Genomic DNA, 22,437 nt, shown 5'->3' on the forward strand with positions numbered 1-22,437 from the left:
ACAAAGAACCCTAGAATAACATTCATGGATCTGCAGCCCTCTCTTGCCTTGGCTAAGGTCAGTGTTCATGACTCCACCATCAGAAAGACACTGGGCAAAAATGAGATTCATGGGAGAGTGGCAAGGTGGAAACCACTGCTCACTAAGAAGAACATGAATGCTCATCTCAAGTCTGCCAAAAAGCACCTAGATGATCCTCAAGAGTTCTAGAACAACGTTCTATGTACAGATGAGTCAAAAGTGGAACTTTTTGGCCAACTTGGGCCCTGTTATGTCTGGCAAAAACCAAACACTGCATTCCACAGTAAGAACCTCATACCATTAGTCAAGCGCAGTGGTGGTAGTGTCATGATTTGGATGACTTGCCATCATTGAAGGAACCATGAATTCTGCTCTGTATGAGAGAATTCCACAGGAGAATGTCAAGCCATCCGTCTGTGAGCTGAAGCTGAAGCACAGCTGGGTCATGCAGCAAGGGAATGATCCGAAACACACAAGCAAGTCTACATCGGAATGGTTGAAGAACAAGAAATTTAAAGTTTTGGAATGGCCTAGTCAAAGTCCAGACCTAAACTCCATTGAGATGTTGTGGCAGGACCAGAAACGAGCAGTTTATGCTCGAAAACCCACAAATGTCATTGAGTTGAAGCAGTTCTGCATGAAGAAGTGGGTCAAAATTCTTTCACGGCGCTGTGAGACTGATCAATAACTACAGGAAGCGTTTGTTGCAGTAATTGCTGCTAAAGGTGGTGATTACTTTTTCACAAGGGGGCATTGGGTGTTGCATAACTTTAATAAAGAAGAAACTTTAAGAAATAAGTATCAATTTTGTGTTATTTGTTAACTCAGGGTCCCTTTTATCTAATATTAGATTTTGGTTGAAGATCTAATAACATTCAGTGTCAAAAATATGCAAAAATGCAGAAAATCAGACAGGGCAAATACTTTTTCACGGTACTGTATATGGAGCTTCAAAAGAAACTTATCACTTATATTTGAATAAAATTCACCAGAATTGATCAAAAATGACAAACTCTGTTTTGGAGCAGGTGCAGTGACTTTTTATTGTGCTGATTAACAATTGACATCACAAAGATACTGCAAAATGATCCTTTGGTCTTGGTCTCCCAGTTCGTGGCCTGTCATTGACAGAGTGTGTCTGGTTATATCGTCTCGCCAGGTTTGAAATTGCTTACTGTGAGCACCCAAGACGACGAGCCACAGTACACTGCCCTAGTCCAGCCTCTAACATACCGATTGCACAAAGGTGCTGCTCTCTTGACAGACATGGCATATTGGTGTTTTTCTGTGATTTTCTTTGCATATATTCAAGCTTGCAATTCAACAGCTGAAATCACTCCATATAGTGTCTAGTCAACTGTCTCATTAACGTGATGGAAGTTTTTCACTCAACTTCTGAAAGAGACTCAGTGAGACAGACAGTCAAGGCTGAATCAAACAAGTTTATAGCTCAAGGATTGCTGAGAACACACTCAACACACGCAGGTGCAAAGGAAACTGAGCAATGTTCTGACTTTGCCGAGTCAGTAAGCATAATATATACCTTGTAATCTGCAGTTATTGCAAGCCAATCACAGAAGCTTAACTCAGTATTTGTGGATAGCAACAACTTGGAATATTAAGTTGAGACCAATCATATGCAACAATAACAACTTATTTAAATTGCAAGCATCTTATTCTAACTAAGTCGGTGACAGCTTGCAGTTGCTAAATAAAGAGAACTACCTCTTTCTAGCTAGTAGTCAGTATCTTTCCGTCCCTTATAGGGGCTGCTTGCCCTGCAGCAAGAAAGAGGAAGTATGTTCAAAAACAACTAACAATAATAATACATTATCATTATATTATACCTAAATCTTATAACCCGTAATAGCATTTAAACCTAAGCATGGAAACCCTAAACAATCATAGCAGTAGCAACATTGTAATTTTCTCATCACACTAATTAGATTAAGTACCTATGCTTCAGTCACAGTCACTCAAGTGTGTTATGGTCAATAATGAATGACTGTGTAATTAAAAAGAAACCAAAAACATTGAGCCAATGTCAAACATTGAGATATGTAAAAAAGGAAACTGTAAAACAAGTGTCATTAGGTTACATCAGTTAATCTTTGGGATGTAGAGCTTAATATAAATCAGGCACTTTTTTTAATGAATACATCAGTTGCTCTAATTATTACCTAGACATTACTGTCCAGCTAGCAGTTAGCAGAGGCTACTGACTGCATATTGAAGGCTTTAATGTAAAAAGCAGTTCAACAGGACATTCAATTGCTTGGTGTATCATTCCTCCCGGTAGCAGATTGATTTTTACCATAGCATATAGGAAACATTGATTGGTTTGCCCTCATGAGTTTACAGGTTCATAAACTGTACAATATACTGTACAATTGCAGACAAAAGTAATGGCACCCTACATTTAATATAAGATACAAGATAATTTAAAACATTTAAATACCCTACATTTCATATAAGATCATTTAAAACTTGTTAAATACAAGCATTTAGTGAACGCTAGCCACCAATTAATATGACTATGGCAGAATAGATGTGGCAGAAAAAATGGTACTTTAAAAAGACATCCAGACAGTGGGCAATTGGCAAATCTACTCAGGTTTCACAAGACATCCCTAGACCAATAACAGCCAAGCAGACACTGAAAGAGCGAGACCATGTTGAGCTTTACTTTTCCCACAGCAGCAAACTGAAAACACCACAGGAATCAACTTTAATTTTTTCATTAAATGGTTTTATTTATTTCTCAAGACATTGATTATATAAGTGACTTTGTAACTGAAGACATGTGATACTATATGGAGCATAAAGTGGAATTATAAATGTAGTAGACAAATTATGTTTAATGTGAGTTTTTCCCCTCTGCTGGGATATGTAAAAAAGGAAACTGTAAAACAAGTGTCATTAGGTTACATCAGTTAATCTTTGGGATGTAGAGCTTAATATAAATCAGGCACTTTTTTTTAATGAATACATCAGTTGCTCTAATTATTAAAAACGAGGGGGGCGTATTATAGGCTGATCAAACCATCCCTTCAGCTGATACAGCTTTTACAATTATCACTAAAACAACAAAAAAACCCTAAAACATTTATACTTTAAGTACATACATAATTAACAAAACAATACCAAGACGAGCTACACAAGCCTGTCTCCTTTCCTGTGGGGTAATTAGACATTGTAAATAATCTGAGGTAGCTGCCGAGGTTCCAGTAGCAATGGACCCTGTAGAGCATTTGATTTCTTGTTTAATCCAATACTGCTCTCATCAATATTGACACACCAGTAATCTCCGTTGTTTGTTAAATCACATTCTTGGTCTGTAGTGTAAAAATAGTAAAACCTGATGAAGTGAAAAGGCTGTAGGGTTGTCTATTACCATTACATATCAGTAAACTGAAGTGTCCTGAGGCAAATCTTACAAAAACAAAGGCAATGCTAAACCACTGACAAGCCATAATTATGACACTCTCCAATTAAGTGTCAAGATGATATTTGTTCTTGGAAATTGACCTGGACAAAATTTGACCTGGTCTCTCTTACCAAACTAACCCTTCATCAACAGTTCAAGACATGATTTGCACTTAAAGTAAAAAAAATAAAATAGAAAAAAAATTTAAAAATTTAGGTTGTACTTACAATTCTAGTAAAAGAACAGTCTAATAGTGCATTAAGGCATTTTTTATGCAAATGATGTACAAAATGTAGTGCATTAGTTACTAAATTAATTATATGAAGAGCACAAACAAAAATTTGAGATGATCTTTAACACCCTGGATTCATCCACCTGTTTGTGTGTTGAGTTCTCTTTAATATTGTGGAATTTGTCTACATTTGCATTAAAAAAGGCTTGCATATGATTTGCCAGAAAGATTACATCTGAGATTATACTGTTTGCCATACTAATAGAATCATAGCACAAACATGTCTTCACTTACAGTAGTGTCAGTGTCTACATGCACTTTTATCACAGTGGTATATAGGCTATGTGACTATAGGATATATATGTATACATTTGATACATTGGAATTAAAAAAATAAAATAAACTAAAAACACAGTGTAAAAATCCCTTTCTGCTATTAAAAAAACAAAACACATAGAAAATTAAAACAAATCTACAAATTATGTAGGGTACATACAATCTCTTTACATAAATCTGACAAATGAAACATACAGCAACAGCCAAAGTGGAAAATATTAAAATTATCCTGAAAAACCAAGAAAGGCACTAAAACCACTTATTTTCCCTTCAGCAGATTCCCTCCACAGCAGCAGGTCTAAAACCATAAAAATTCCATTCAAGGACCAACAAGTGCAGAAGCATAAAGAACAAGTCGTTCTGATTCCAGTGATTCAATCCTTGTGGAATGGTTCCAGAAGCAATTTGCTAGATGTTGAGGTATAACTGCACCCTTCAATTTGCTGAGCCACAGTCAAAGCCCTGCTCATATCTACATTACACCTCATCCGAAATCTTTTCATCACAACCCCAAAAAAGCACGCCTAAATCTGAAACAGTCTGACAACACATAACCATGGAGCTGTTTCTGAAGTTAAGCTAAGAACACTACTAAAAATCAAACAAACACTACTGTTTAAGAGTAACTTTATAGGAGTTATAGATGTTATTTCTAATGATAACAAACAAAACGGCTTTCTAAATTTAGTGTACAGTCAAATTCTTTCGCTCAGAGTTTTGTTTCATTATGTAGATGAAAAAAAGGTGCATACACATTTGTAAATACACTTTATATAGACCCTTACTTGGCAATCTAAATCAGGGTTTCCCAATTCTGGTCCTGGGGACCCACTGTGTCTGCTGGTTTTCATTCTAACCGAGCTCTCAGTTCCTTAACTAGACCCTTAATTGAACCGATAATTTGCTTAATTAGACCTTTTTACTTGTTTTCAGCTCTTAAACAGTTGCAGATTTCAAGTTACTTATAAAATGTTATAGCTAACTTGAACTCTGCAACTGTTTAAGAGCTGAAAACAAGTAAAAAGGTCTAATTGAGCAAATTATCAATTCAATTAAGGGTTTAATTAAGTAACTGAGAACAGCTGGAATGAAAACCAGCAGACACAGTGAGATTGGGAAACCCTGGATTGGAAAACCCTGGTCTAAATGAACATCTCTAATGGGGAATCAAAATGCAAATCTGATATAATTCTTAACTTTACCCCCAATACTGAATACATCCCTCTTTCGTTGAGTCAATTCCTTACTATAATCTAAATCTAAATGTCCAGTATTTATTTACAGAGATCTCTTTTTTAATTAACGTTTATGTAGACACCAGAGGATTAAGTGGTGGAAATACTGTGGATGTACTTAAACTTAAAACAAAACACACTGTTATCAATATACAAACTTTGAATGAATCTTGATATTCTGCGCTTTGTGCTAAGCTCGCTATTGCATTGGGAACAGATAGCCCTCTTTGCTAACGGCAAATGTGCCACCAACACTATAGTATACATTTAAAACAAAAAATTATATCTTTGCTCTTGTTCTGTTTTTATTTCTCCATCACACTCAATGTAACAAGCTATTCTTTTTAAAACACTGCAACACATAAAACAGTAAATACATCACCTCGAGTTAAAAGACCGGCAAAATTTAGATCAGTAAAGAAGACCACAACAATGAATCTTAACTAAAATATGTGATACTGTTCTAACATCTCCCTTTTAATTCAGCTTGAACAACCATGCATATCATGCATCTAATAAAAAATAAAGATGCTCTGAAATGGCACAGACAAAAGAGCGGCATGCAAGTAGGTATTATAAGAATACTACAGCTTATCCTAACTGCCTCAGTCAGTCATGCTAGCTAGCAGCAGTGTACAGTCTGAAGTTGGTTTAAAAAAAAAAAATGTTGTTCATTCCCTGATCTATTGGCTATTCTATGGACAGTCCCAACCAAATATATAACCATATTTAAAACATTGACATCCAAAAGCAGAAGCCACATTAATTATATCATAAACCTATGTTTGTGTGCAGTATATAGACATTTTTAAATGGTGTTTTTAGGTTATATTTTGGATTGGTTGTTTAAATTGAATTGCTGTGAGATTCAAGGTCCTAAGTCCCATTTGCGTTGAAGGGCATCGACTAGTGGGATAATGACAACTCAAACCATGAGGTTTATAACGTTTCACTTTGTTATTTATCCACATTCACATACCCTATTTGTACTGTATTAAGACTATATAGCCCTAATATAGTACATATTTAAACTATGGGAAAACAATTAAAGAACGGGTTAGGACAAAGCTTGAAATGCGAAAGCTGAGGCGTATGTGGACTGGTACATAGATCTGAATTTCACATTCTCGGTAGAAAAGTCTTTCTGTGGCCAATTCTGTGGAACTGGCACTCTTTTAGCTGCGCTCTCAGCTGTTTCAATTCCATAGAATGGGTTAACGTTTCTGTGCATTGGACATGAAGTTAGAGAACTTCCAGCTGCTCGACCGGGAGGACTGGCCTTCCTCTGAAGCCTGATCAGGCAGCAGGAACTGAGTGGAGTTGAGAGAGGTGGGGCTGCCGATACATGCACTGGCCTCATCCACCTCAGGAGATTCCAAGCTCCAGTTGCTTACTTTTACCTGTGGCTGGTAACCCTCACTGTGTTCTGGAAGATCAAGATGCTGTGGATTAGGAGTGTGACTCACATCTACAAGAGGCACATGCGGTCTCATTTGTGGCTTGTATCCAGCGTCTGAAATGACTTCCAGGTTATTTACTAATCCAGTGGACGGTGGCTGAATGTCACTATAGGTAACCTGGGTGGCACAGGAATCCATGGACCCACTTGAGCTATCTGATGAAGCTTTGTAAGAGTCAACAATCTGGGGATAGTACGATGGAAGCATGGGATTGGTGGATGCATCACAGCAGTTGTCATCAATCTGCTCGCTGTCACCATTATTAATTTCCACTTTGCATATATCGGAGTCTTCTACATCTTTACCAGGCACACTTTCTATGATCCGAACTTTGTCAGGAATAAAAGGCTTCACATCAAAAGTTGGGTTACTGCTCCTTCCCTGAAAGGAATAAAAGGAAACATATTAGAATTTTAAAAACCTTTAAACATTGTGGTGTTTCAGTCATTCACAGTTGCTGATAAAAAGGTGTTTACAAATGGTAGAAGTATTAAAAAAAATCCGGTATAAAGTACAGTTAGCAGCTTGGATTTTTTCATATGGAGAAAATTGTGGTTTTAACATTAACATATATTTTTAAATTGGTTGCAATCTGACTTCATTGATGTTTTTTTTGTTTTTTTTTCGGGTGGACACACATGCCAGAGGCATTTTTATTTTGTTTTTACATTGCTGTAGCCTCAGCCCCCTTCTCGCCCCCAGTGGGATGTAAACTCCCATAATACGATTGGCCATCTTTAGGAAAAACTGCTATGGTAACCCCTTACACAATCAGTAAAACCAGTATCAGTAAAAACACCAAACTGTCTGCTTTTGGCAAATAATGATGGTGGAGTTGGAAGCACTGAAAATACGCGTGTGGTATTTAATGTTTGTACTACTGCTGTTCTTTTATACACGTTTCACTTGTATCTTATATTAAAATGATACATTTCCTAATCAGTAACATTTAATTGCCAATGTGTGTTATTATTCATTTTTTAATTTTTTTAGTTTACTTCCTGTTTTGCCAATGTGTTTATGTGCCATGGGGGTGAGTAATGATTACATTAGTTGTAGTGATTGTGAGAATAATGATTAGAAATGGAACCAGTATAAGATTTTTGCCCCTAGCTTAAGTCTGTATTTCAAATAGGTTTATTTGTAGCTTTTATTGTTGTTGTGGACTATTTGGCTGTCAGTGTAGTTGCTGTTCTGTCTCGATGGCAGTGTGCTGTGTTTATTCATTTTTAGAAAGGGAAATGGTGATGCAATTTGATTGCAGTTTTCTAATGTGACAGAGTAGGTGCTGTGAAACTCAAGAAAGAACAAAAATGCAGCACTCTCATAGGCTGAAACCCTTTACAGCATGTTGATGCAGAGTTGTTATCAGCATGAGACGGGAGGTCGGTGTGGTTCAGTTTTGCGTACCATATGAAACATTTGTGGGGGGCGCGTCTGAGCATGAGTGTAAGCTGAACTCTAAGAGTAGCTCAAACTTAAAGGCTGAATTTATTTTTTGGGTGGGGGGATGTTTTTTCAACACTGAGGTGAAAGATAACAAAAATTGGTATTAAAAATAAAGCATTGTCACTGGAATTTTAAAGTTTCAAAACACCAACAATTAATCATCGCGATAAAAGAAGTTATCGTGATAATTTTTCTGATAATTGATACAAAAATTCCATTATTGTCCCAACTATAAATAAAACAATTAATATTAAACAGCTTTGAAATGCATTGATACAGTGAAGCAATTTAACTTTGAAATAGTTCATATGAAGTGAAACACAGCTTTGATGTGGAAATGACAACAACTCTACAAAAAAAAACACTTGAGAAATACTAAGAAAAAGTCTCAGTCTACAAACACCCTTATTTAACTACTGCGTCCAGTGAATAAGGAAACAAGCTACAATCTAACAGTATATCCATGATACTAATTTGATATCATAAATACATGTTTCTTGCAATTTTAATAGGAAAAAAAACAAAGCTATATGACACTGAAAACAAGTTTTCGAAATTAAAATTTCTGGTGTATTTTTTTACACAACTGCAGGTATTAGAAAATAACCCAGAAGAGGACGCAATTGGAACTGGGAAAGGGGATGATGCTCAGTATTCTAAGGTGCTCACGAGTATGTTTATCTGTACCATTAATCTTTTTGTTAATTTCATTATGTCCATTCAATTGCTAATAGTGTTTTCACATATGGAACAAGTCCAGAACTTGCAGAACAAAATAAACAAATTGTATCGACAGACAACTGTACTGTATTTCACAGTGCATATAGTTAATGATCTGTGCATGATTACCGTTGATTGTAGCTAAAGCAGTGCACTTTCAATGGGTTAATCTACAAACATCTGAACTAAAGTAGCAAACATCAGAACTAAAGGAGCATGGAGAAAGTCAGGAACAAGCTCTAGGGATAGGATATTTGGGAGTTACTCCAACAACTAATAGTGTGAAAACAGTATAACTTAAATGGCTTATAAATGTGCAACATACTGTACTTAATAATGTATACAATTAAGAGCATTTAAATAAAGTAAAACAAAAAAATATATAAATAAAAACACCAAAAAAGTGGCTGCAGATATAAAGAGGTTTACAGTAACTGGAGAAGTTCTCTGTAAAAGTGGTCTCTAGGGTAGCTCTGGATGGTATTTTGACAATCGACATGAGTCAAACTCCAGTCTACAGGTCTAGCCTTTACAGTTCCAATAGAACCCCCAGCAAGGTCAATTCAAAGCAAAGTCACAATTACACCCATTAGCCACATTAACTTGTGACACATTACTAGATTTTGAGTGGATAAACATTAACAGAGGAAATGAAAGCATTTGTCAAGAAACTAAAATGTCAGTGCTCAAGATTCAACAGATGTTCTGTCAGTTACCAGACCTCGAAGGCGCCTGACTAAATTATATTTCCTTCTGCATCTTTTTACCAATTAAAGCATCTTAAACATGAGCAACCCCCTTATACACTTCACTCACTCTTCTATCTGTGAGTATTATCTTTGTAAATTGGTTCCGCATCTGTTTCAGCTTGATTTAATACTGTCTGGGATGCATCATTAATATAGAGACAAGAAAAGACACTGTCGCATACATTACCTCTCCAACAGACCATTGTTCCCCATGTATCTCTGGTTTGGGGATATCAGGATAGAAAGTCTCCTTCACACTACAGATAAAAAAAAAAACACAATTTTATCATCACAAAAAGGAGCCCAATATAATCTGTTCATTTTACAAGTGCTATTCTACTTTCAGTTACCATTTTAAAATTAGGAACTAGACCATCCCCCTACTTTTTGTAAGCCTGTTGCCTACATTTATTTAAAAACACCTTTTACACGTACAATTTTGTGCAATTAGAAATGCATGCTAATGCAGTCATATTGGCTGCTATCTGTAAATTTCAATGGTATCTCTTCCAGGACCATGAGTGGAGTTTTGCTTGATGGGCGAGTATGGTATGATGACCCACCCACATTTCTCAATGACTAACAAAACACATACCAATTCCTCTTGGTATAACAGAAGATCCCTAAAAGAATCCCGCAGAAGCAGGTAGTCCCCAGTGGGATGAGAATCGCAAGAATTAACCCCAAAGCTAAATGAGGGGAAAAAAAACAAAAAAAAATTACTGGTTTGTCATTCGAGGAATAGAAAAACAAATGCATCGGTAGCATATTGTAAGGGCTTGGTTCACAAAATATCCCTGACTAAGCAAGAGCACAGCATTACATTGGTGTTTTTAGTGTCATTGCAAGGAAAACATAAATTCAAAAGTGCTAGGTCTACTATTGCCTAGCTCAGTAAATGAGAAGATTCTATCCAAAATTAAACCTACTATAACCTACTCTGTATCCGGCAACACGAACACTGACATAGTACAGAATTAAACTGAATGCCAAATAGCTGGGTCTGCATATATTAAACAGGGTTTAAACTATAGGAAAGGACGTCCCTATACCTCAACATATACACACACATATATACTACTTACGGCTGTCGACCAAGTTGACATTGATAGGTTCTCCAATGCTCTCTCCACCAGCTGTATAAGCCCTAACTGTGAATTCATATGTAGAGCTCTGGAGATTTGTCACTGTTACATTCCTGGCATCAGGATCTGTGATGTTTATCACTTCTTTAATGCCTACTAAAAGACAAATGCATCAATTACTTTCCTGATTTTGGGGTGGGTGGTACAGGGTAAATGCAACCATATGTTTTTCTGTTTTACTCATTAAAAAAAAAGAAAAAAAAAAAGGAAATATATCTACCAGGGTAAACAGCTGCAGGGCTCATTAGTTAGCACTTATCTGTCCTACAGTTAAGCAGACAGAAACCAGATGTCAGTATTAAGTCAAGCCATTAATTTAAATTAAACAGGCTGTGACAAGATAGGATAGCGCTGTGGGCCCAAGACGGTATTAGCAAGAAGGAGACTCAGAGTCAAGAAGCTGCAGTTCAAGCTCTACAGTGCACATTTATTGAACAAATAAAACAGGACTCAGGACAAAAAAGATTTTAACAAAACCGGCAAATGAACTATAGGTTGGGCATTAGTTACAAACACACATCAACACACAGGTCAAAAACTCAAACTCCGTTCTCCAAATAAAGGATTTCTGCTCCAGTTTACATAGGTGGCCAATACCCAATTAACACTAAATTTACCTAATTGGGGAATGGCCACAAGTGTGATTGTTGGCAGGGACATAATTAACTCCATCCCTGCCAACCTTGCATTCCCACACACATTATTCACACAAGCAGGACTTTTGCCCTGCCACATAGGCACACCCAAGCCTATAGCCTCCACATTCTAGATCAGGTGTGATCAGACCAGATTGCAATGTAACGGCAGTCTTATCTGTTTTCCTGATTAAGCTACAGCTTAATTATTTTCCATCAGTTTAATTAAATGCCTGAACTATGCAAAAACTGACACCTGGTTGCTGTAAGTATAAAATTACTTTGAGGAAACCTGGAACTGCAGTACTTTGTTAAAGAAGCAATGACGACAAATAGACTTTTTTCTTGTTCCATGGTATTTCTGACCAGTTGTTGGTACAGAGAAAACAGACTCAATGTTTTCACACTCAGCTTTGCACAAAAAGATTGGCTGCAATTCTGGCTTAATTTGTCAAGCCAATTGAAATGGCACTTTTTAAAAAAAATGTTACCTGATTTCTGGGATCTGGCACTGTAGTTGACCTGCGGGACATAGTACACCCTATATCCTCTGATGAAACCCTGGCGATCCCGCACCGGAATGTCCTCCCACCGCAGAGTGACAGTATGTGAAGAGTTTGCTTCTGCTTTTACCTTCACAGCCCGTCTTGGGGCTGAGGTAAGAAAAAAAAAAAAATTGCAACAGTGCCCCTTATGGTCAATTCCCTATAACATATTCTAGAGGAATTGTACAAAAAATGGCTGTCTTAACAGTCAATAGTATTTAGCACACCTATGAGTAAACAAAATAGCCATGTTTCAACATGCAGGGTGTTTAAATAGTGTTGAAATAGAGGGACACATTACTGCTGGAGAGCCAGTCTCTAGAACGGCCCATTGAGCTGTAACTTCCTTGTCAGTGATCACTAATATTGTCTATCAAAAACAGTAATGTCTTCAGTATTGAAAATAGTGACATGGCTTTTTAAATAAATAACAGAATACATAGCAGCGTGAGGGACATTCAGACAAAAGTGCACCCTAGACATCACGTTTATTTTTTCCCCATCCACTCCTTGCATTAACAATATTATAAACATTTTGTGCATCGTCTGAAGTGCCCCTGTTTTGATCCCTCACCCAACTCCTGTGTGTACCCAACCATCTTCTCCAAAAGGTACTCTTTGTGCTGTGAACATCCATAGACAGAAATAGAATACCTCACACCAGGTCTGAAGCCATCTGAAAGGACAACAGTGTAAACTGTTAGCACCGCTGTAGACAAAAACTGCTTTCAATAGCAGTGCACAATATCACAGTTGAGTTGTAATGTTTGTACACCAAAATGTAATATATATATATTTTTTTTTTGGTGGGTTTTAAGCCTCCAGGATATTTACATTTTGGCAAAATAGTTCAGTTTATGCATGAAACTTTTAGTTGAAGTTATGAAGTATTTATAGCAAAACCTATTTACATTAACTAGAGCAGGGCTGCAGAATAGCTGCGCACACATGCACAATGTGCACCGAAGGATTTGGTCAGGGTCGAAAGATGTTCTTGCTATAACTTTTTTGGAGCCGATAGGAACATTCTAATGTTAGCCCCACTCCTCTCTTTACCTGCTCCAGTAGCTTACAATTTAACATGCTGCGTTATGCTGAAATTTGCAGCTTTCATTAACAAAGCAGCTGTGTCATGATTTAAACCATATTTTGTACTAAAAGTGAAGGGTACTAGGTGATTCATTTTGAACTGTAATAACCACACAGTATTTCGAACTTGTTTATTAGGAGAAGTTAAGGAGTTAATCTCTCTGTGTACATCACACATAAAAACAACACACTTCTTATAAACCGTTTCCATAGCTTTACCTTGCTCCACTCTGCCAAGGTACTGTAGGATGTTCACAGGAAATAATTTAAGATAAGATAACAAAAGCACAGGGACTGTTGCTTCACAACCAGATTATTATTCTTTTTTTTTTTTTTAACGTTTGCTGTATGCTTACAAACACTACATTAACTGAATTGAAGAATACAGTATCAGTAAGTTGTGAGTTGTGGCAAATTTAATTTTTATAATTAAAATGCAACCTCCAAGTTATCAGATGAAGTGTGATTACTGCAAAAAAATAAATGAGACAGGACGAGCTTGCTAATCATGCAACAGTTTGATGTGAAGGCAAGCCCCAAACCTTTCTGAAACACATTGGTTTTCAACGCATTTAGGGACTTTGGGCCATACTTATAAAAATATTGTCAGGATGCTGGTTGTATGTATTTAATTAAATGCTTTACATACTGTATTCTATAAAGCCAGTCCATCAATAAAGTTTAAGTGCTCAATGATAAATACAGTATTTTAAATGCACAATTCCCAGGATATCAATCCTGTAGTTGTGTAATTATTTGCTGCATAATAGCAAATAATATTTTGTACCTCTACCCTCCATTTCAAAACGTACAAATAATGTAAATAGCATTTTGTTTAACATCAAATTTAGATTTTCCCCCTAATATTGTTTTTTTATGCAACAATAAAGGTAGCTAACATTCAGAGTAATATATTTAAAAAAAAAAAACATACAGTAGTATGTAAGTCCTAATGTGGAATAATCAACGTAGTTGTTTTAAAATAAGTAATGTTTGTTATATTATTGTTTCAAATCTACAATTTAAAATGTGACTTTTCAGTTAGTTATTGTTTGCACACAATGGATTCTCTTCTCAGATTTAAAGTGAGCTAGAAATATTAAGCCTAGCCTATAAACTTTACTAAATATAAAATGTATATTTATGTGTTGATTAGATTTGATTTATATCAAAGCTTACCTGATGTTATCACTGCGTGGGTTGTTTTGGGTGGGACTCTTTCCCATTGCAAACTGCAATCCGATGTGTCTGGAAAAAGACACCATTCCACAATATACCCGCAGGTCTCATTGGTGTCAGCAGACCAGCTCAGGTTAAAGCCACTTGGCGTGCCAGAAATTCTAGTTGGTTCAGCAGCTTGTTCTGCAAAACAAAGAAAACAGTTCACAGATCAAAATAAATTAGCAGTATATATATATATATATATATATAGACTGCTAATTTATATATATAGACACACACACGGTGCATGTTTAAAACCAAAAGTTTCCCCCCAATGTAGTTTTTATTCCATGTAACCACAAACCTAAAAACTACATATACGATTAGTTCCTTTCAGAACTAGTTTATCCCACTGTTTTTTCATAAAGTTTGCCAACTTTTCCTCTATCCAACGGTCACAGTACGATGACAAAAATTCAGAGTGCTTAACAGTGCTAAATTCTGCACAAAATAATAATTTGAAGGTGACGTTTATGCGCATTTCACACAAAGTTTACCAACTCTGTTGATGAATACAGCATATCTCTAGCACTGTTAAATAGCACTAAATTCACCACAGCCTGATAATCCCCACAGATAAATCTTTAATAGTAGTGCTGGGACCTACTGAATATCCAAACAAACATTGCTCGACATGTATCTGAAGGCATAAAAACATGTCCGTGTCCACCAGAGATTGCACTATTGATAGAAATGATAAATATCTATCACAACATGTCTTGCATTGATTTACTTTTCCAGAATAACACATTTTTACACATCTATCTCTAAGCACTTAACATAATAAAAAACTACTTTACATAAAACATTTTTAAAAAGTGTTGAAAAAAAAAAGTTTGTATGGTTTCTGAAGTACTTTATAATGTTCCCCGGAGTGTTCTGAAAACAAAAGGACACCACTTCCAAGATGTTACTGTAAAAAACTGATTTTTTAGTGAATTTTTATAGGAAGAGTTAGATATAAATTCAGCAAAAAAAAAAAAAAAAAATGGCAATGTCTCCTTCCTGTACTGTTCTGGCAGAAAAACAAGAAAAAATGCTTAACTTAAAACTACTTTATGATATCCTTTGCTTTGTAGTTAATTCAGTGCGGTAAAGTGAGGACTTCATAACCTATGTTTATTTCTTAAATATTTTATTTTACTTAAATACAGCATTACATATAATAACATTTAGCAAATTAATGAATATTCAAATTCTTGTTTTGTTTTGAACAGATATCCGAACATTTGCCACATCGGATTGAAGTCACCCACCTTCAAGCAGTCCTAGGATCCTGATCTGAGAAGTAGGAGAGGAGCCAGCTGAATTGATCGCTCTAACCGAGATGATGTAATCGCTGAAGTTTAGGTGCAGCTCTGTGTTGTTGGTAGACACAGGAGCAAACACTGACTGCTCACCAACTTCATTCATATCCTTCCAGGTTATTTCATATTTCACAATGGTGCCCTTCGCATCAGAGTGGGGAAGAGGCTAATGGATGACAATGAAAGTGACCCAGTTAAGATCACTTGCTCATTAAAATCTGATTGCATAAAAGAAAATCTGAATGCATTTATAATAATAAATTAAAATAAAAACGAAATAATTACCTATTCAGGGATACCAAGATATTTAATAAGTGATCTGAGTTAGGAAAAGCAGGTAATAAAAATTGGCACCTCTAGTCTTTCTGTAAATTATCTGTTGTTTCCATAATTTGTGTCGGTAGTGTATGCTTAGTAAAATCTACATCTTTGATAAGTAATTAATTAAATCTCTATATTGGAACTTTATGCTTGTAGATATAGGCATATGATCAGAAATTATACTGTATTATAATTGGGAGTATTTTGTGAAATATCAACGTATAATCTATTGAATATACTTTATGAGCCAACAAGAATAACGTGTATTCAAGATATAAAAACTAGAAGAGGTTCTCTAATATGTAGGCCCTTACGCTTCTCTTGTTACAAGAATTATCTTTAATGTAATCCATGGCCACATTCAAATCTCTGCCATTGATAATGGTTCCTAAATTAAGATTTTACATGTGTAGCTATTTCTCCCAGGAAGAACTGGTGGCGCAGGCACATCAACAGAAGCACATACTATTACCCATCCATCCACCCATTATCATTAACCATTACCATTAACCACTTAAACCTTTACAGGGTCACGGTGAGCTGGAGCCTAACCCGGCAGACACAGGGCGCAAGATGGGACTACACCCTGGATGGGATGCCAGCCCATCACAGGGTACCCCCCACACACACACACTCACCACACAGGGCAATTTAGAGTGACCAGTCAACCTGAACAGCATGTCTTTGGACTATGGGAGGAAACCAGAGTACCCGGAGAAAACCCACGCAGACACGGGGAGAACATGCAAACTCCACACAGACAGACCCCTAGGCCGGAATATTTCACCTCTGTCATTTATAATTTCCATCTTTCAGAAATCTATAATAATTGAACTCACCTGCTATTTTACGAAAATACTGTACAATAAATTTAAAATCCTGTAAAAAGGATTTAAAAGGTGAGAAAGGATTTTACCCTTTTAATCTGCTCTTTTTCCCTTTTGACATTCCATGAAATCAGATTTGTTTTATCAACCATTTTAGAAATGAATAGGAAGATGCCAATAAGCTCTTAGTAAAACAGGACTGTCGATCAATAACAAAATTGCTAATTATTACTAATATTTAACAAGAACCAAAAAAGCCAATAAAGTACAAATTATGAATATTTTAATCTACAGTTTAACCCCCTTCCTTGATTACACTATATGAATTACGATTACTATTAACTTTGGTTTTTCTATTTTTCTATTCCATTTTTACTAGTTATATTAAATAAACACTGTTTTCAATGATTTTGCAATATTAAAAAGACAAATTACTTGAAAGTTGTATGTTTCATAGAACACCAAACTATTTTGTTTTAATTTAAGTTCATGAAATGTTTGTGCCATATATCATAAAATACCATGTATCTTGCGGATAGAGAAACTTAATGATTCTGCTGTTGCAAAACAAGTTTGGGTTATTTTTTGGACTAACGCTAACTCATAAGCCATGAAAATGACCTTGTTTGACAAAAATCCCACATTGTGACTCACCTTCCATTTGACAAATACGTTTTGACCATACTCAGTCCTTTTAATCTCTCTCCAAACATCCAGAGCTTTTGTTGGAGCTGAATGTATAAAAAAAAAAAAAAAAAAAAAAAAAAACACATAAAAATTGAATTTGCTTTAAAGGGAATTAAATAAATGATACAACCGGATAAGGCATATACATGGTTTCTTATTTCTGGAATGGATGGATCAGAACTGGCTATAACCAATGTATTTGTGCTTCAGATTTGATCAGGAGCTGTTGTAAAATCTGTACATACAAGATTGGATCCATTCATTTTATTGAAGTAAATTGTGTATGCACTAAGACCTATACAAATCATGCTAGGTGATTTAACAACATCAATAAATACAGGAAAGTAGATGAAAGTAGCTCATTAAAGTAGGCCTGCACATACCTAGTTGTTGTGCATTTCTAATGGGGTTGTCACATACAGCAGACTCTTTTCTCACATATTTTTTTCTTTTAGCCTCATATTAAAGTCCATTTAAGTTTATGAAGGCTATTACAGTGGTGTTTCAAGCCCACTGCCATATACAATAGTAAGGTTTGATCCTTTTCAATGTTTATTTTTTAAGAGCTTGCAAAATAATATAATAATTCACTCACCTTTTAACTGGTATTTATTTTTTAGCTGACTCGGTTTGTTTATTGAAACATCATGCACCTGTTACTTGGGCTTGCTATTTAATGCTGATCAGCAGCTGACCAAATGTGGCCAGTGCTAGGATACTTAAAACTACTTAGCAATGATTTATATTGTTGTCTTTGGATACCAGTATCTCCACCTACTCATCAGCTCAGCTGGTCAGACATTACTCAGAGAATACAGAGAATTAAAATTGCCCTAAGTTTTTAAAGCAGAAGTATATTTACATCTCATCTTTCCCAGAATATTTTCAGAGTGGTTTTACTCACCCTCTTCCTCAGTTTTACATGTTTTACTTTCACTCCAGCTACTCCACTTCCAAAAATGCTCTGCAGATGCACAACGAGTGCGGAAGCTGTAGGATGTGTCTGGATATAACTGCTCTACAGCAACTCTAGAAAGTGCATTTGCTTCTTGGCCAGGTAAAGTAAAATTCCTCTTAAAAAAACAAACAAAAATATAAATATTATTATTATGATTAATATATATATTATATATATCTATATATATTATATATATTTATATAATATAACTTATATATATATATATATATATTTTTTTTTTTTTTTTTCTCAATTCTGCAGACAGGAAAATTACTAAAAGACCTCTCATAAATTTATTGAGGGACAGAGTTGTGCACCACTGGTTTAGATCAAGTTATTATACCTAGGTGTTATACAAACATGCACACGAAATATGTCTCCAATGGAAAGGCATGGTTGAGCTGGTTAAGAGGGCAGCTTAATAACAAAAACCATGCCAACATTACTTTTTTGAACAAAACCTGAGATACACATTAAGTTTTATACAGTAAAACCACATTGTTCTTAAAAAGAAGCATCAACTTACCAGTTCTTTCTCCTTATTATTAGTTATAATCTCAAACTGACAGAGAGAGGTCAACTTTTTGTAACTCACTCCCCAGGACAAGAAAAGCTCAGTTTCTCTAGAGCCAATACAACGCACCATCACCTTACTGGGACTATATGGATACACTAAAGGGAAAAAGGATAGTGTTTGTTAGTTTGGATAATCTGCATCAGCCAGTGAACCTTTCAAATAATCATCTTACTCTTTTCTGCTAATGCTTTATGGTACTTGCCACAATAAAAGTGCATGGTCATTTTGCAGTTTGCTCACTCCATGATTCATCATGGCTTTTACCCATCTGTCATTTATGAGCACAGTTATCTTTCTATCGGTCTGAATTATATATGCCTTAAATGTGTGCCATGTGGAAATGTAAGTCACCTACACATTTTCATCAAGTATTTCAGAAAGCTCCATCAGCATAAAAATGCTTTAATATTTGGGTTACATTTTACTTGATTATTAACTGTTTAAATTGCAATGAAAAAGTTGCAAGATGGAGATAAAATTAATGAAACGATTCCAGATAATATTTTTGTCATTGCCCCTTTAAAACTCCCTTATACAGGAAACCTAAAATCACATACTTACATTTTAAATGTGTTATCAACATTGATTTAATTCTTGCCATGCAGAAAAATGTTTGCATTCGCTTTGTCGGACTTGTTGGAGTTCATTGCTATGGCTGCTACAGCAAAGGTGTGTGAAACTTTGGGGAATAGTCATAAAAACAGGGGCTTGATGCAGTCCAAGAGGATATACCTCTACAATTCAGCAATGGCTTATCCCAGCAGGGCACAGGTTGATCAAAACAGCTGCTAAGTCAACAGAAATGTAAGCTTTGCTCTTAGCATAGAACTAAAACTTAAGACCAGTATTGGAGACCATGCCCAAGATTACACTTTTCACACATTTAAAAGAACAAGTGGCTCAGAATGACCTTTTTATTTACATTCCTCTTTACTTTTGCAACCATTCTGAGTGGCTCCATCACAATTTTCCTTTTTGTGTTTAGGTGACCTGAGTTCAGGGCTTTCCCTGTTCTAGTTGCCTGCCATATGTAACCCTGGCTAGAAGTAAGAGTCAGTGCAATTTTCTAAACGATTAATATAGGATAGCTAAACAGAGGTTTTTACATGCATTAAGGTGTCAGCTTACCCTAGACCAGGGGATGGCAATTGGTGGCCCGCAGAGGCCTCCTTGGCAGGGTTGTATCTTCATATATAGTAGTGGCAGGGCAAACACAATGAACTGTATATTGAACACAGAATGTTTCCTGTGTTGTCCGCTGATGTGAGAGGGTGTGTGATGCGAGTCTGTTTCGCTGGCTAATCTCTCTCCCTAGCAGCTTGCCTGCATGTCCGTTTTGTGTGTGTGTGTGTGTTTGTGTATGACTGCGAGTGGATAGACTTGCACTGGCAAGATATCAGAATGTTAAAGCAAACAATTTTTTCTCAATAGATGCAACACAGATCCTTTATTATTTTTACTGATATGTCTTTGGAGTTTACAAGGTCACACTATCACAATTGTTACTGTATTCCTTTTTGATTTGTCTTCAACTGACCACAGTTTTTTTTTTTTTTGGTTTTAGTTTTTTAATCGGATGAGCTGGTTGCTGGAGCAACAATTTAAATCAGCCATTTTTTCCCCATCATGGAACAGATGTTGATACATTGGGTTGTACATGTAGGTAAAGATTATTGATGCAGCATTGCTGCTGGGAATGCAGTTAAAATTAAAGCTGATATGGTCCAGGGTTTATGTACATACGTCAAATGTGCCGTCCGCCCTGGACTATGATACAAATGCTTGGTTCAAATACACTGAAATTGTTCAGTATGTGTTCTCTATGCCATGCGCCATACAGCAACACATTTGTAGAGGTGATTTTTGGGGCAGCGTCGGCGGGGGTGGGGTTTAGGTTGGGTTAAGGTTGCAAGTGGCTCACAGGTCATTTGCTCCAGCATGAAATTTAATTGCTGACCACTGCCCTAGACATATAGCGAAAACAATTTGAGTAAAAGTAACCAATTTGACTTTACCTCTGGTATACAGGTTCAGCGTGTAACTGGTCTCGACTTCTCCCAAAGGATTTTTAGCCTTCAACAGAAATTTATACATTTGCTGGCCACTGATCACAGGAAAGCTGCACTTGTATTTATCACCATTGGGATCAACATCATTAGCCCGGGGACATGAAGTGTTTTTTCCAGAAAACCTGTAAGACCATACAAAACAATTGCAAAAGAAAAAATTTAATTATTTGTTTATACTGTTTAACAGTGCGTAATGTATAAGAAAGTCTCATATGATTTCCTGACTAGCAAAAAACAGAACAAAAAAAAAAACTTTCAGCCTTTAGACATTTGAACCCAAACATGTAAACCTAAATCATGAAATAAAATGCAAACTTTGTGCATTACATGACAAAATGACAAGGCATTTCCTGCTGATTATCAGTTTATGTCGTGACACACATTACCTTTCTGTGAGGGTGTAGAACGTTCTACGCCCTCCTAATAACATGGTTTGTCTACCAGGGCTCCAGTGGCAGTGAATATTCTGCAAGTCGCGTGTTTCACATTCTAGCTGTTGATCATCTGGTGGATCTGTAAACAAAAGATTTAGTGTGAGTGAGCATGAACACATCTAAATCAGTGGTGGCCAACACGTGGATCTCAATCCACTAGTGGTTCTCCAGAGATTTTTGGTGGATCTTGGAGTCGAAAAAGTGCAGAAATTTTTCTGATCAAATTCCAGAAACAGCTTTTTTTTTCCTGTATCTTTTGAGTTGAGCTGGAAAAATGGTCAAAACCAAAGCATGCAAAGCTCACACTAAACTTTATGCAATTGTGCTTTTTTATATCGTGTTTAGTTTTTCAGAAAACACAAAAGAGACACATTTGTCTACTTGACTAAGATTCTTTAATTTTAAATGTGATTTCTATTGGACAACATGTCACAAAATACACAGCAGCTTTCAGAACTTTCTTTTCCTTGGATAAAAGAAACTCTTAAGTATGGTAGTGTGCATGAGGAATGCAGCAGCAGGGCTGGTAGGTGATGTAATAAGACACAGAGACATTAGCCAGATATGTGCTCCTTGCAAAGGAGCCAGATCCTTTGTACAGCTGTATTGGCACTATGCTTTAATGCGAGAGGTCCCGGGTTCGTGTGAACTGCCTCGCCCTGTGTGATGCACCTGCCTGCGTTAACAGAGTTTCTCTGCATTGGTGTTAGTAGTGGGATGCAGGTACCCCAGCACACACTTGTTGGACTGTAGCCTGGTGAGCTAGTCCAGGGCAGACTTGAGACTGGCAGGGGAGAGTGTAGCGTGCATGGGGGAAGGCAGCAGCAGGGCTGGTAGGTGACATAATCACACACAGAGACATAAGCCTGATATTCGCTCCTTGCAAGGGAGACGACTCTTTTGTACATGTCGTGGACATTTTCAGCACACATGACAGAATCGTGGCTTTGAAACTGGCTACAAATCTGCACTCAAAATTTACTTAAGTGGTAA

General features: G+C 36.3%; 1 protein-coding gene across 2 annotated transcripts in view; it reads right to left on the reverse strand.

Moving 5' to 3' along the window:
• Positions 1-5,057: 5,057 nt before the first annotated feature.
• The window catches only part of LOC121318448 (leukemia inhibitory factor receptor-like), a 50,815-nt gene continuing 33,435 nt past the window's right edge, over positions 5,058-22,437 (reverse strand). Inside the window, exons 9-21 of one of the 2 annotated variants that reach the window (XM_041255149.1) lie at positions 21,397-21,523; positions 20,957-21,132; positions 18,891-19,036; positions 18,311-18,479; positions 17,374-17,450; positions 15,521-15,737; positions 14,223-14,405; positions 12,529-12,630; positions 11,901-12,062; positions 10,715-10,867; positions 10,225-10,318; positions 9,817-9,886; positions 5,058-7,092 (exon numbers count right to left, since the gene is read on the reverse strand). In XM_041255149.1, the coding sequence (XP_041111083.1) occupies positions 6,466-7,092; positions 9,817-9,886; positions 10,225-10,318; positions 10,715-10,867; positions 11,901-12,062; positions 12,529-12,630; positions 14,223-14,405; positions 15,521-15,737; positions 17,374-17,450; positions 18,311-18,479; positions 18,891-19,036; positions 20,957-21,132; positions 21,397-21,523 (2,303 nt within the window). In that variant the 3' untranslated portion in view covers positions 5,058-6,465. Of the gene's footprint in view, positions 7,093-9,816; positions 9,887-10,224; positions 10,319-10,714; positions 10,871-11,900; positions 12,063-12,528; positions 12,631-14,222; positions 14,406-15,520; positions 15,738-17,373; positions 17,451-18,310; positions 18,480-18,890; positions 19,037-20,956; positions 21,133-21,396; positions 21,524-22,437 lie in introns of both variants that reach the window. The other variant, XM_041255140.1, reaches the window with a different exon arrangement.

The sequence above is a fragment of the Polyodon spathula genome, chromosome 1 (genome assembly GCF_017654505.1).
Source record: "Polyodon spathula isolate WHYD16114869_AA chromosome 1, ASM1765450v1, whole genome shotgun sequence".
Taxonomy (NCBI): Eukaryota; Metazoa; Chordata; class Actinopteri; order Acipenseriformes; family Polyodontidae; genus Polyodon; species Polyodon spathula.